Source organism: Sceloporus occidentalis, unplaced genomic scaffold (assembly GCF_023333645.1).
Source record: "Sceloporus occidentalis isolate IW3139 unplaced genomic scaffold, rSceOcc1.0.p SCAF_110, whole genome shotgun sequence".
NCBI classification, from domain to species: Eukaryota; Metazoa; Chordata; class Lepidosauria; order Squamata; family Phrynosomatidae; genus Sceloporus; species Sceloporus occidentalis.
The window spans coordinates 731,472-748,169 of NW_028317090.1; the positions used below are offsets into that span (position 1 = coordinate 731,472).

The window sequence follows — 16,698 nt, forward strand, 5'->3', positions numbered from 1 at the left end:
CAGTATATCAAGACATTTTGAACAATGCAATGGAGTTTGGGAAATGTCCTTTCTATTCCAGCATGACTGAGCACAAAGCAAGGTCCTTAAAGACATGGTTGGATGGTTTGGTGTGGATGAACTTGACTGGCCACATAGAACACCTTTGGGATGAACTGAAACGGAGATTGCGAGCCAGGCCTTCTCATCCAACATCAGTACCTTGCATTACAAATGCTCTACTGGATGAATAGGCAAAAAATCCCACAAAAACACTTATTGTGGAAAGCCTTCCCAGAAGAGTGGAAGCTGTTATAGCTGCATAGAGGGGACCAACTACATATTAATGAGTTTGTATTTAGAATGCAATGCCATCAAAGTCCCTGTAGGTCTAATGGTCAGGTCAGGGGCATAACTAGAAACCATAGGGCCCTGGTGCGAAAATTGCCCTGGGGCCCCCCCAACAGCTAGTCTGTGCCATCATTGCCCCCAAACAACTTGTCTGTGCCTTCTTTGCCCACCCCTTCCAACATACACTCTGGCACACATATGTTTACACAAATAACACACACTTACTCATACTAACTATAACACACGTGCACATTAATTTTAAAATACACTCCATCTCACCCCAATTACACATACATGCTCACAAACACCTACACATACATATGCACACACACAATTAGACATCCATGTTCACACACACAATTACACATCCATGCTCACACACACAATTACACAACCATGCTAACATTCATACATGCATACATACAACCTCCCACCCCTGCTCACCTCTCACCGCTCCTGCAGCTTTATATCTAGCAGCTCCCACACTGTGCGAGCAGCCTAGGTTTCACTGCGTTGTCACATGGCGTAATGTGACCCTGATACGTTCCTGTCTCCCCTTCCTAGGGACCCTTTCTAAACTATTTTGAATTTGTATTGGGAGACAGGACCAATGAGTCCCAATACTTTTGTCCATATAGTCTATGAATATATATATTTATATTCCTAGGTAAGGTGTTTATAAGATTGTCGCCTAGATCTCTGGTACTCAAAGATTTAAAGGTATAATACAGTACGCTGTTTATTTACTAGCTGATGTAGCTCCTTTCATAAATGCTAGCAGGCTGCACTTTCTCAGTTGCTTAATCCAGAATGTATGGACTTTTAAAAAAGTAAAAGTTTCTCTTTACTGTATTGAATATTTAATAGGCAGTTTCCAATAAAACACAACTTTAGTTAGTCATTAAAAATGATTGATTAGTCTAAACCCAAGTGATAATAGTATTTGATTTTCTTGATAATAGTATTTGATTTTCTTGACTAAATTATCTTAAATAAGCTATATTGTACTGGAATTGGTATTGGTTTTCCAATTCTTTGAGCTGTTAGCAAAGTGAGTTAAAATGGGTCTCTGATTTCTATGATGACATATATAAAATATCTTTTTTATAGGCAATGGCTGAAATCTGAGGATATACAAAGAATATCATTATTGTTCCATAACAAAACTCTTGAAAAAGAAGTAAGTAAAAAAATGATTCATTTTCAGATTATTCAATAAAGGGGTCTATTAGAGAATGACAGAAACTGAATGTGTGCTAAAAATATGCTAGCCCTAGTGGTTGTCTTGCAATAAAAAAGCGACAAAAAGCAGCTGGAGAGCTTGGTGTAATCAGTTTTTTGCTTTCTAAAATATATTATATATAAGAAGATAATATAATGGATATCTACTTGCTCTTGGACAAAAAAAAAGCCAAAAATTAGGGCTTTCCCTGCAGATATTGCTGTAATTAAAAGTGAAGGTAGTACATCCAGGGGCGTACCTAGAGTATTTGGCACCTGGGGCGGATTCTGTATGTGGCACCCCCCCCAACACTTTAAAACTGCATAGCTTCTATGGTTATATACTGGCGCAGACATTGAAGGTGGTACGGCATTACTGTTATCATTATTTTTTACAGTAAGGACAATAAGGATGTGGAATTCTCTGCCTGCAGAGGTAGTTTTATCGGAGTCTGTACAGACGTTTAAACTGCAACTGGATGGATACCTGGAAAAACATAATCTTTAATTATGGGGAAACATCTTATTGATCCAAGGAGAAATCTGACTGCCATTTTGGGGTCAAGAAGGAATTTTTTTCCCTGGTTAGTGCAAAATTGGAAAGAGCGAAACCGGGGTTTTTTTTGCCTTCTTTTGGATCAACAGCAACAAATTAACAGATATAGGAAAGGCTGAACTTGATGGACGCATGTCTTTTTTCAGCCTATGTAATCTATCTAATCTAATCTATTATATACTGAGGCAGACATTGACGGTGGTACAGCATAATACCTACCACTATATACGGAGGCCGACATTGACGGTGGTACAGCATTACATCTATCACTATATACTGAGGCCGACATTGACGGGGTACAGCATAACACCTAACACTATATACTGAAGCAGACATTGACGGTGGTACAGCGTAATCCCTATCACTATACATTGAGCCAAACACTGATAATAGTGCAGTATAACTTCTATCACTATATACTAACCCAAACATTGATGTGGTGTAGGCCTACCACTTCAATGTCTGGCTTAGGGATGCACAAAAACGAAAATTCTGGACTGAAACCGAAAATCCAGCATTTACCTGTCCGAAACCAAATATGACCCCCACCATAAAAAAAATCTCACACTTTTATTTAAAGTAACACAGCAAAATAGGACAAAAAATTCAATAACAATGATATATATATATATATATATATATATGATTGTTAACAGCAATCATACTCCTATCATGCCCAGATTCCAGCATGTACTAGCTGACTTGACATGATAGGAGTGTGATTGCTGTTAGCAATTATATATATATATATTGTTATTATTATTGTTCACATGTGAACTCAGCACTGGAGGCATAGAATCAGACATACAAATCCCGTATTTGCAGGTATACAATAATAATGTATGGAAACATAGCAAGAGATAAAACTACAGGCATAGATCACAGGTTGCACAACACAAAGCCAGCTCTGGCGTACACACTGCCCACATAGAACCTGACCAGCACCCAGATTACACACATAGGATTTACCATCTTTGTCCCCAAACAGCCCAGCATGAGTCAACTTCCTCCCCAAACAGCCCGGCCTGTGCCATCTTTGTCCCATAAACACCCTGCCTGTGTCATCTTGGTCCCCAAGGCTCAAACATCCTACTTGTGCCAGCTTTGCCTTTCCATAAATCAGTTTTACATCTATCATACACACAAACACTTTAACAGTCACTCACTAATTCACACTTTCATTCACATAATTAATTCACACAATCATTTATTCTCTCTCATTCACACAAATTTACACATTCATTAATGCATTCTCACCACCTCATTAATTATCTCCCTCATTCAGACAATTCATCCACACATTCATTCTCTCACTATCTACCTTTCCCCCTTTTCTACCCCTTATCACTATCTACCCCCCTCTCCCTCCCTTCTCACTATCTACCCCCCTCTCACTATCTACCCCCCTCTCCCTCCCTTCTCACTATCTACCCCCCTCATCACTATCTACCCCCCTCTCCCTCCCTTCTCACTATCTACCCCCCTCATCACTATCTCCCTCCCTCCTTACTATCTACCCCCCTCTACCCCCTCCCTCCCCTCCCCACTATCTACCCCCTCCCTCCCCTCCCCACTATCAACCCTCCCTCTCCCCCACTATCTACCCCTCTCCCTCCCTCCCCACTATCTACCCCCGCTCTCCCCCCTTGTAGTTAAAGGGGAGTTAAAGGCCTCGCGAAGGAGACTGAAGGGCGCCGAGCGGTTGCTAGGCACCCCTCTCTCTCCTCCGTGTAAAAAAATAAAAAGGTGACGAGGCTGCCGGGGATCCGGGACATGTGGTCACGTGGCACCCCCCTGACGAGCGGCACCCGGGGCGGACCCCCCCCCTGCTAGGTACGCTACTGAGTACATCCATACCTAAAGGACAACTGTAGTGAGGAAATTTTTTTTATTTTTTTTAAACACTAATAACAACATAATTGGAGTAAAACTTTATTGAAATGATGTAAGAAAATAGCTTTTTTTTGGAGCTCCCACATTCCCTACATAGCATCCTGGGCGCATCCATATTGCATGAAGTTTTGGTCGGATTTGACTGAATCTGCGGGTTCCCATCTGTATGTGTCATCTGTTCATGTGCAGCAAGTGTTTTGCACATGCATGAACCGTCACACTGATGTCCCTTAACAAACCATATCCTCTCAAAACTGAGAAAAAAATGTAGTAAATGTTAATGCATTAAATTTATGTAATGGGATCTATAGCCACACCATATCTTTAATAAAGAGAGATAAACCCATATTGATCTAGTGCTGCCTATTATGCCGGCTATGGAGATATTTTTGTGGGCCCACACATACGATGGCCAGGAGGTATTTCGCGATGCAGCTCACCATTTTGTATTATGCCACTGACCACCGCTATGAAGAAAGATAAGTATTTGGGCACGGATGTAGTAGTTAAGATAAGTTTGTTCAACAATTGTTGTAGTTAATAGTACAGTAGTTTACTTTAGTGTCATGTGTGTTTTTCTATTGTTTAATGTTTATATATATATTTTTTATTTTTTTTTTTAAGTACAGGGCGACTACACTGCCAGCCTTCAAGTATTATGTGACATGTGCGTGTCTTATATTTTTCTGCATCTTCATTGTACAAATTCTGGTATTACCAAAGTAAGTTTTTTCTTGATGACAAATTTATAGTAAACACTGAGTAAAGTAATATTTTTTACATTAATTTTACTTTCTATATTGTGTATCAGCTCCCCTGATCAACCATTGTTCTGCAGAGTGCTTATTTTTGAAACAATCTGCAAGAGCCACAAGGTTATGCCTTCTTTGGCTTTGTGGCACTGCTTAGTGGCACAGATGCCAGTCCTGAATCCTGCATTGGGACCAGTGAAAGAACAAACATCAAACCCTATGCATGTGCAGTGAACTTTAGTAAAATTCTGCATCAGTGCAAAGTAGTAGGGTTTAGGTTTGGTAGACTATAGGGCTGCAACTAACAATTATTTTCATAATCGATTAGTTGGCCGATTATGTTTTCGATCGATCGGATAAAAAAAAATTATGTAATTTTTTTGTTTATGTAAAATAATGTAATAAACAAGCTGGATGTTAAAAACAAACAGCAGAATAAAAAAAACTTTGAGAAAAATGCATTTCTTGTTTTTATTTCCCAACCTGCCCCCCAGTTATGCACATCTGAGCCCAGGCTTGCCACACTGCTGCCCAGATTTCCCTTTACCCCCTGAATGCCTTATACCCCCAGATATGCCACTCTGCCCTCTCCAGATATGCCTTATTTAGCCTAGATGCCTTATACCCCCCTGATATGCCACTGTGCCTCCAGATATACCTTATACCCCCTATATGCCACTGTGCCCCCTGATATGCCTTATAACCCCCTAAATGCCATAGTGCCCCATCATATGCCTTATACCCCCTATATGCCACTGTGCCCCCTGATATGCCTTATAACCCCCTATATGCCACTGTGCTCCTGATATGCCTTATAACCCCCTATATGCCACTGTGCCCCTGATTTGCCACTCTGCCCCCCTGATATGCCTTATACCCCCAGATATGCCACTCTGCCCCCTCCCAGACTTACCCCCCGTGCTCCAGACTCCTTGGTGTCTAGTGGGGGCAGCTGGTGAGCATATGCGTGTAGACAACCTCTGCTGCTGGCCGGCACTTTCGCTGGAACTTCTATGACTGAGAACCGGAAGGTCATGCGATGCTGGCGCTCCATCATAGAAGCCTCAGTAGAAGTGTTGGCTGTAGCGCAGGTTGTCTGCACACAACGCACAATCACCCACCAGCTGCCACAGAGTGCTGGGCTTTGGGCTGGGCTGGAAAGCTTTGAACAAGACAGTAATTAGCATTAAGAAAGAGCTACACCACTGTGTCTTTACAAATTACCAGGTAAATTTAATGTGTCTGGCTAGTGAGAGGTCGGCTGGTTAGTAGACTTGTGCAAATAGACCAAAAAATGATTCAGCCAATTTTATTTTTTTGTTTTTTGTCCATTAGTTTTAAGACAATTAATTTCATTTTCTGCCCTTTAGGTTTGGATATACATTGGAGGGCATTTACTGTACTTTCGAAAACAAAATTTGTTGTCATTCACTCTCCCTTTATATTCTCCTACAGTCTCATTCACTCTCTCTCACACTCTCTCTGAATGTCTCCCTACCTTCTCGGCCCACCCCTTCCGTGTCCCTGTCTCCTTGCTGTGCAGCTTTCCCTTCTCTTGCATCTTCTTGTTCTTCTGTCTTCTTTCTTTGTCTGCTGCATCTTGTGTCTTCTTTCTTCATCTGCTACTCTGTGAAAATGGCCTTCCAGTGAACTTCCACATAACAGAGTAGCCTCCAGGCAAACTCTCTCCCCTGATTGGCAGAACGGAGGAGTAGCTGTCCCCGTGGCTCCGCCCCTTTGAGGATGTGCACAGATATGCCAGGATAATGCAGATATATTTGCTGAGGAAGAGAGGTGTAGAAAAGCTTCTCTTTCCCAGCGAATCTGTCTTCATTATTCTGGCATCCTAGTCTACTTCCACAAAATGGCAAAGCTCCTCAGATTCTTCGACCTTTTGTGGAAGTTCACCAGGAGGCCACATCCACGGAGAAGCAGTGGATGAAAAAAGAAGACAGAATAACAAGAAGATGAAAGAGATGAAGCGGTCATCGGAGAAGGTAGGGAGACATTCAGTGGGAAAGAGTGTGAATGAGGGTGTGAGGCGATGTGAATGAGAGTGGGTGAGTGTGAGACAACATAAGTAAGAAAGAACCAACAAACATTCTGAGCTCTTTGCTTCATTTTAGTTTGTTTCGTTGGGGTCACTCCTCATTTTGAAGCATCATACCAATTGACAAAATTGGATAATTTCATAAAAATTGACATTTGTACGAGTCTGAATGCACAAGTCTTCTGATTACAGTCCAGGAATCAGTATTAAGACGTCTGATTACAAAAAAGCATACGGTTTTATCCTTTGGATTAAAATAGTTCATTTGCATAATGGAATTGTAATAATACTATTTTTTTTTTAAATTGTATATTACAGAACTTCTACTCTTGGAATTTCCTTTGGGGCTGCATTTCTGTTATTAGCATTCACTCTCTGTATATGTTTTGCTGGACAACTCTTGGTGAGTACAGATGATGAGGCTTTTTATATGCCTTTAACTTGTAAACAGGAATAGGCATGGGCATTATTCAGGGCAGATATTTTTTAAGTTGCTGGACACATTGAAGGACACTATTTTTTTTAATGTATCCCCTTGGTTAAAAATATGTTAGAATGATTCATTCTGGTCCCTTTAGGCCTAAAACAGAACTAGCAATGGACACTCACACACTTGTCCTTTAACACCTGACTGCTTACACAAAAGCATTCTTGCATACACTTGCTCTAACATAAAAAAAATTTCAATACACAAAAAACACTATCTCTTCTGTTTCGCCCATCCCCTTTCACATCATCTCTCCCCTTTCACACAATCTCTTCCCTTTTTCTCCATCATTCTGCCCTTTTTCATTACCTCTTCCCTTTTTCCCCACCTCTACCATTTCCTGCTTACTCTCCCCTTTCTCATCATCTCTTTCCTTTCTCATTATCATCTTTCTCCCCATATCTAAGCTTCTCCCTCTCCTTCTATTTCTTCTTAACACGGTGCTTCTGTGATGAGAGGTCTGTTCCTACAGACCTCTGTTTTAGTACACATGGCTTAAATTTAGAGCGCCAGGATATGACATCATAGTGAGAGAGATCACTGAACTGAAAGTCTGTAGGAACAGACCCCACAATGTCTTCATTGCGTTATAAGGAGATCAACTGGGTAGTTCAGTCTGCCTGTGGAGTGAACTGGTAAGGGGCTGAACACTACATTTACAGGATAATGCTGCTTGACACCTTGTTGACCTTCTTATAAATGATTTTGTGCTTTATTATATGCACATTATAATTGTGACCTAAAGGAGCTGTGGAACACTGTTTTCATCTCATATCCACCAATTATTTTTTAAAAAGCTTGTTTCCAGCATGTTGGGGATGTTATGTATGAATATCAATGTGACTTGTTAGCTTTGAGTAATGATATATATATATATATATATATATATATATATATATATATATATATATAGATCATATTATATATACACACACACATACATATAGATGTATGTATTGGGACACACCTTAATTTTTGAATTCAGGTGTTTCAATCAGACCCATTGCCACAGGTCTATAAAATGAAACAAATGTGCCATTCTGAATTCTGTAAATTCAAGCATGGTACTGTGAAAGGATGCTACCTTTGCAATAAGTCAGTTTGTGAAATTTCATCCCTGCTAGATATTAGACTTGGGCACCAGGGGGCTCTTCATGTTCGTCTTCGTGCTCGTCTTCGGGGAAAAAAAATCTTCGTATTCCGCGAATATTCACCTGTTCCTGTCTTCTCTTCGGGCGAATATTCGTGGACATTCTTAGTGTTCGGTTTTTCTTCGTTTTTCCAGTTAAGGGGTTAATACGGGGTTAACGCGTACTGCAGCAGCTCTGGCGCCAGGAGTTTAAATGTCCGTATGAGCAACTCTATTAGTCGTCAGCAGGGGGCTCGTCTGCCATTGGTTGATGGCAGGCGAGTCCCCTGCTGGCGACCAATAGGGTTGCTCGTACAGACTGTTAAACTCCTGATGCCGTAACTTGTCCGGCAGATTCCATTGTGGGATCTGCCGGGTAAGTTGCAGCATTGGGGTTTTAAAAGTCTGTACGAGGGACTCTGTTGGTCGCTCGTACAGACTTTTAAAACCGCAACGCTGCAACTTACCCGGCACATCCCACTGGTCTCCCGTTCTATCAGTTAAATGTCCGTACGAGCGACCAATAAAGTCGCCAGGTAAGTTGCAGCGTTGGGGTTTTAAAAGTCTGTACGAGCGACCAACAGAGTCGCTCGTACAGACTTTTAAAACCCCAATGCTGCAACTTACCCGGCAGATCCCACTGGTCTCCCTGTTGGTCGCTCGTACAGACTTTTAGGCTCCTGGTGCACTTGTTGCACCTTAAGGGGTTAAGGGGCCGTGCGAGTGAGCCTATTGGTCGGTTGCACGGCCCTTTAACCTATGGATTTCCGCTTTAATCCATAGGTTCGCTGTCAGGGGTTACAAAGGCCGTGCGAGTGAGCCTATTGGTCACCTGCAGAGGAGGTCCCTGTAGGCGACCAATAGGCTCATTCGCACTGCCCTGTAACCCGTGACGGCGAACCTGTGGATTTCCACTTCCGTGAACTGCCGCGATGCTAAGGTAAGTTAGAAGGGAGGGAGAGTGGTAGACGAAGACGATCACGAAGATCTTCGTGGTGTGTGTCTTCGTCTTCGCCTACGTTTTACCGCCGTTGTCTTCTCTTCAGGGTGTCTTCGGAACGAACACGAAAACGCACTCTTCGTGTTAGTTTTCATGTTCGCCCGAAGACGAATGCACAAGTCTACTAGATATTCCACAGCCATTTGTAAGCATTTAGGAATAACAGCAACTCAAAGCAAAAGACCACGTAAAGTCACAGAGCAGGGTCACTGAGTGCTCAGGCACATGGTGTGTAAAAGTTGCCAATGCGGTTTTGATTTCATAGCTGAGGAGTTCCAAACTCCAAGTGGCAGTGATATCAACACAAAAACTGTGCAGCGGATTGGATTAGGTTTCCATGGTTGAGCAGCTACATGTAAGCCTCACATCACCAAATACAATGCCAAGGACCGGATCAAGTGGTGTAATGCCACCACTGGACTATGGAGCAAAAAAGACATGTTCTGTGGAGCGACGAATCATGCTTCTCTGTTTGGCAGTCTGATGGGTGGGTCTGGGTTTGGCAGATGCCAGAGAACTTTGAACCTGTCTGACCAACTCTAAAGTTTGTTTCTCAGGGGTTGGGCTAGGCCTTTTACTTCCAGTGAAGAGAAATATTAATGCTTCAATACAGTAAGCCAGAGGTGCACTCAAGTCCTCTTGCACTCCTCCATGACGACATCCCGGAGGTGGTGGATCTTAGAGACCTTGCGCTCCCCCACCTTCCATTTGAGGATGCCCCACAGATGCTCAATATGGTTTAGGTCTGGAGACATGCTTGGCCAGTCCATCACCTTTACCCATAGCTTCTTTAGCAAGGCAGTGGGCGTCTTGGAGGTGTGTTTGGCGTCATTATCATGTTGGAATACTGCCCTGCGGCCCAGTCTCTGAAGGGAGGGGATCATGCTCTGCTTCAGTAGGTCACAGTACATGTTGGTATTCATGGTTCCCTCAATGAATTGTAGCTCCCCAGTGCCGGCAGCCAGGGCCGGCCCAAGATATAGTGTCGCCTGTGGCGAAGTTTGAAATGCCGCCCCCTCTGCCGCCGCCACTGCTCATTATCTACCCCTCCTCTCCCTACCTTCTCATTATATGAGCGCTGGAAATGACGTCATATTCCGGCGCTCAGCATTACAAGCCGGCACCAAGACCGAGCTAGAGGGCTCGCAGAGGAGAGAGAGGGGCGCCAAGCGGGTACTGACAACTTGATAAGCGAAAACAACTCGGCGTCCCTCTCTCTCCTCCCCTAAAAAAAAAAAAAAAAGCTTTTTCAAAAGTGCCGCCTGGGGCAATTGCCCCACTCTGCTCCATGACAGGGCCGGTCCTGCCGGCAGCACTCATGCAGGCCCAGACCATGACACTCCCACCACCATGCTTGACTGTAGACAAGACACACTTGTCTTTGTACTCCTCACTAGACTTGTGCATTCGTCTTCGGGCGAACATGAAAACGAACACGAAGAGTGCGTTTTCGTGTTCGTTCCGAAGACACGCCGAAGAGAAGACGGCGGCGGTAAAACGTAGGCGAAGACGAAGACACACACCACGAAGATCTTTGTGATCGTTTACGTCTTCGTCTACCATTCCCCCCCCCCCCTTCTAACTTACATTGTCTTCCCGGCATCGAGGCAGTTCCCGAAAGTGGAAATCCGCAGGTTCGCCGTCACGGGTTACAGGGCAGTGCGAATGAGCCTATTGGTCGCCTACAGGGACCTCCTCTGGCATCAACCAATTGGTTGATGCCAGAGGAAGACCCTGCAGGTGACCAATAGGCTCACTCGCACGGTCTTTGTAAGTTAACTCCTGACAGCGAACCTATGGATTTCCAGTGGCATCTGCAGGGTAAGTTGCAGCATTGGGGTTTTAAAACCCCAATGCTGCAACTTACCCGGCACATCCCACTGGTCTCCCTCCCTGTTCAATTAGTTAGTCTGTTCCGGGTTAAATGTCCGTACGAGCGACCAATAAAGTCGCTCGTACGGACATTTAACTAATTGAACAGGGAGGGAGACCAGTGGGATGTGCCGGGTAAGTTGCAGCATTGAGGTTTTAAAACCCCAATGCTGCAACTTACCCTCCAGATGCCACTGGTCTCCCTCCCTGTTCAATTAGTTAAATGTCCGTACGAGCGACTTTATTGGTCACTCGTACGGACATTTAACCCGGCACAGACTAACTAATTGAACAGGGAGGGAGACCAGTGGCATCTGCAGGGCACATCCCCTGCCTCCTCCAGTGGCCCGGCACATCCCACTGGTCTCCCTCCCTGTTCAATTAGTTAAATGTCCGTACGAGCGACCAATAAAGTCGCTCGTACGGACATTTAACTAATTGAACAGGGAGGGAGACCAGTGGCATCTGCAGGGTAAGTTGCAGCATTGGAGTTTTAAAACCCCAATGCTGCAACTTACCCGGCACATCCCACTGGTCTCCCTCCCTGTTCAATTAGTTAAATGTCCGTACGAGCAGACTTTATTGGTCGCTCGTACGGACATTTAACTAATTGAACAGGGAGGGAGATCAGTGGGATGTGCCGGGTAAGTTGCAGCATTGGGGTTTTAAAAGTCTGCACGAGCGACTCTGTTGGTCGCTCGTACGGACTTTAAAAACCCCAATGCTGCAACTTACCCGGCACATCCCACTGGTCTCCCTCCCTGTTCAATTAGTTAAATGTCCGTACGAGCGACTTTATTGGTCGCTCGTACGGACATTTAACTAATTGAACAGGGAGGGAGACCAGTGGGATGTGCTGGGTAAGTTACGGCACCAGGAGTTTAACAGTCTGTACGAGCGACCCTATTGGTCGCCAACCAATGGCAGACGAGCCCCCTGCTTACGACCAATAGAGTTGCTCATACGTACATTTTAACTCCTGGCGCCAGAGCTGCTTTAACCCCGTATTAACCCCTTAACCGTGAAAACGAAGAAAAACAGAACACGAAAAATGTCCACGAATATTCGCCCGAAGAGAAGACAGGAACAGGCGAATATTCGCGGAATACGAAGATTTTTTCCCCCCCGAAGACGAGCACGAAGATGAACACGAAGAGCCCCCTGGTGCCCAAGTCTACTCCTCACCTGGTTGCCTCCACACACACTTGACACCATCTGAACCAAATAAGTTTATATTGGTCTCATCGGACCACAGGACATGGTTCCAGTAATCCGTGTCCTTAGTCTCCATGTCTTCAGCGAACTGTTTGCAGGCGTTCTTGTGCATAATCTTTAGAAGAGGCTTTCTTCTGGGACGACAGCCATGCAGACCAATTTGATGCAGTGTGCGGCGTATGGTCTGAGCTCTGACAGGCTGAACCCCCACCCCTTCAACCTCTGCAGCAATGCTGGCAGCACTCATGCGTCTATTTCCCAAAGACAACCTCTGGATATGACTCTGAGCACGTGCACTCAACTTCTTTGGTCAACCATAGCGAGGCCTGTTCTGAGTAGAACCTGTCCTGTAAAACCGCTGTATGGTCTTGCCTACCGTGCTGCAGCTCAGTTTCAGGGTCTTGGCAATCTTCTTATAGCCTAGGCCATCTTTATGTAGAGCAACAATTATTTTTTCATCAGAGAGTTCTTTGCCATGAGGTGCCATGTTGAACATCCAATTACCAGTATGAGAGAGTGTGAGCGCAATAACACCAAATTTAACACACCTGCTCCCCATTCACACCTGTGACCTTGTAACACTAACGAGTCACATGACTCGGGGGAGGGAAAATGGCTAATTGGGCCCAATTTAGACATTTCCACTTAGGAGTGTACTCACTTTTGTTGCCAAGGTTTAGACATTGATGACTTTGTGTTGAGTTATTTTTAAGGGAACAGCAAATTTACACTGTTATACAGGCTATACGCTCACTACTATACATTGTGTTGTCACATGAAAATATTTACAAAAATGTGAGGGGTGTACTCACTTTTGTGAGATACTGTAAGTGTATTTCAAGGGCACACTTTCATAGGAAAATGGGAACATATTTAAAGAATTGGCTCTAAATAAATTTCACATTAAAAAGCAGCCCAAAAATAATTAAATCAATCATTACACACAAAAAAATGAAAAACCCTTCTGCAGATGAGTCTCAGCTTCAGCACTGGTATTGTCACTTACAGTCTCACACTTCCAACTCCCATCATTCTGTGGCTGCTACTTATAACGGACCGGGCAGGGTAGTAGGAGATCCGCAATGCGGAACCTGGACATGAGCCGAAGCAGGCGAGCACACAGGTGAGTAGTCACAAACAAAGCCGAGGTCAAGGATTGGAGAAATCAAGATCAACGGGAGACGAAGCCGAAGTCAGGACTCGAGCAAGCAGGACAATCGTGAAGCAAAGCCGGGGTCTAGGATTGGAGAAATCAGGATCAACGGGAGACGAAGCCAAAGTCAGAATCAGAACAACACAGAACCGCATAAAGAGACCAGAGCAGGAGATAAGAATCTCTTCGACAGGCAATCCATGGACAGATAAAGCGCCCTTAAATAGCCCAGGCAGATAACCCCGCCTCCAGCTACTTGCAGGGAAAAACAAGTACTGTTCCTATAAATAGTGGGTTGCACATGTGCAGTCAGTTGCTGGTCGGCCATCTTTGATGTGGCATGAGTCTTCAGGTTCCGGCGGCCATTTTTGGAGTGGCGCGTGCATGCGTGTAGTGCACGAAAGGGATGGTACGGTGACTCGAGGCTCTAGTGCGGCGGCGGGAGACTGCTATGGCCATAGTAGTTACAGGCCGGTTAAAATGGCATCAGCACGCTTATATGTCTATGCTTGATTGTTCCCCTTGTAAATGTTGATTGGCCAGACTGTAAAAAAGTAAGGAAAAATCTTCCACAGGTTGTTGAACCCATCAAGCACAGCCATAACACTCCCCCATTTTAGCTACTTCTCAGTCCCTTCCAATTCGTCAAACCTCATCAAAGAGCACCAAAAAGTGTTGCAATGGTGCCAAAATTTGGCAAACGAACGAATCTTAACAAAATGTTCTAAGATTTGCCATTTGTTTTGATTTCTTACATTGGAGGCCTTCCTTGTAATTGGAAATTCATATGAACTCACAAGATTATCACATTTCCTTAAAAATAAAGTTTCCACGAATATGTATGTTTGTTCACCTGCAAGTACTCAATATGTACTTAGTTTGTTGTCAGGTTTTATGCACTGTAATTATAAAACTTTTATAGTCAAACAGATAAACATAACTAGCCTCCATACATGGATGCAGGATATCGAAGGAAGGGAAAACAAATTAATTTTTCACTAAATGCAAAATAGTAAAATTTCTTTTTCTGGATGACTAAATCTTTGTAAGAAAGACAATTAGATGAAATTGATGCTTAAAACACGTGGCTTTCCATGTAAATTAATTCACACATTCAAGCATACATGAATACAATATTAAATGAAAACTACTGCCCCGTAAGTTTCAATGATTGAAAAGCACTCACTGAAAATACATTGTGAGAAAGAGTTTTGATCAGATGCATTATTACGGGTTCAATTTAATTACCTTGCAATGATTCTCATAAATATTTGTGAATATCCTCATTTTACAATCATAACAGTTCATTTGGTTCAGAGTGATGTATTTTAATTGTGTACTTAAAACACATTATGCATAAAAAATAAATTACATTGGATATCAGAAGCACTTTTCTGAACAATACTTATAATATATATATAACAATATAGAACAGTGGAACCAATGGTAAGCAAAGTGCTTTTGATATCCAATGTAATTGATTTTTTATGTATAAAAACCATTGACCAGATGTATGTATTGATTTCATTTCCTTACCTTTGCTTGATAGGACTTATCCCTACCAACAGAAGTGTGGATCTCAATAGAGATAAAAGGGTGGAATCATTTCTAATATATATATATTCCAGGGACTAGCTAGTGGGGCCAGACAATGCTAAATTTATGGGTATTATGTACTAAATGATGAGGCGTGGGTACATTAGGTCTGCTGGATTACACATACAAGAAGCAAGATGCACTGTGTAGGGAATTAAAATTCTTAATCACACTGCAAATCGCAACTCACCATTTAGTAAGTGAAATAAAATCAATGCCTAAAAATTAGCTGGCAGTTGCCAAGTATTTCAATATTGTCAAGTGATTCCTTTTGAAAATCTTCAGCTTCAACATTAGCCACGGATGTCAGTTATTATGAATGCATGTTATAGCTAAACATTTCCTGTAGTTTGTGTAGTATGGTAAGTTAACAGGAACACCATTAAGCTTTTTCCAGAAGTGCTATTATCCATAATGATTACATTTAACCTCTTCATATTTACTGAACACTGACAGACGAGTACATATTATATATCTGAGTAATAATGTACTGCTATATTAAGACAGTAGGTAGAGTACATGGTGTTTGCATAGAAAACAATTTAGACAAAGGGTCAGACAAGGTTGCCTTGTTATTTAAGAGGACAACAGGTAACTCACAAATTACTGTAAAACAATCTATATACTTTAATAGGACATTAATTAAAGTCTAAAGCCTTAATTGTTGTCTCAAAACACTTGTGAAAAAAGCTTGCAGACGCTAATTATGTTTTAAAGAACCATAAACAGTTCAATTACTTGGCAATTTGTATAGCAAACATAAATGTAATTGGATATTTTAGTGAACATTACATCCTGTGAACAAATTAAGTTTCCATCATTAAGAACAAAAATAATAACATATTTCCAGGAAGCACGCTTGTATATTTTTCACATTTCTTTTTTTCATAAATTGCTTTTTTTATTCTAGAAAATAAGAATATATTTATTTAAAGGGAGTTTTTTTTATGAAAAAATAAAAATGAGCTACTTAATTTTTAGAACTTTTTAAAAATGACTAAATATGAAAAGTAGAGCTGCTAGAACCCCACTGATCTCTGATTGATTATATCCACAGATGAGTCCTGTAATTGATTGAATGCAGTGCCAGAGCTCTATTAGCTGATCCCTTGGCTGTTCTTCTGAGGAAAACTCTAGTGAGAGCAGCACTGTTCATTTAAAAATTGTTCACTGTTCACTTTGCGCTCTGTGAGAAGGGACCTATGAATTTTGGTCCCTCCTTGCCTTGGGGAGCCAGAAGTAGCCAGTCTGCTGAGCATATAGATAAAAGGCTAAATGAGATAAACTTGCATAGCATTCCATGTGAAGGAAGGACACTGCAAATCATGATAGCATTCAATATCATTATGGTCCTGAAGGGTTGGGAGCAGTAGCATTGTTGTTTTCTTGTCATATAGGTATAAATAAAGTTTCTCTTTGTCATATCCACAATCATTGTAATAGT

The 16,698-nt window shown here is 42.4% G+C and overlaps 1 protein-coding gene across 1 annotated transcript in view; it reads left to right on the forward strand.

Moving 5' to 3' along the window:
* The window catches only part of LOC149283165 (adenylate cyclase type 2), a 354,857-nt gene that overhangs the window by 270,098 nt on the left and 68,061 nt on the right, over positions 1-16,698 (forward strand). Inside the window, exons 13-15 of the mRNA XM_089497880.1 lie at positions 1,441-1,510; positions 4,625-4,722; positions 7,121-7,205. Of these exons, the coding sequence (XP_089354006.1) occupies positions 1,441-1,510; positions 4,625-4,722; positions 7,121-7,205 (253 nt within the window). The remainder of the gene's footprint in view (positions 1-1,440; positions 1,511-4,624; positions 4,723-7,120; positions 7,206-16,698) is intronic.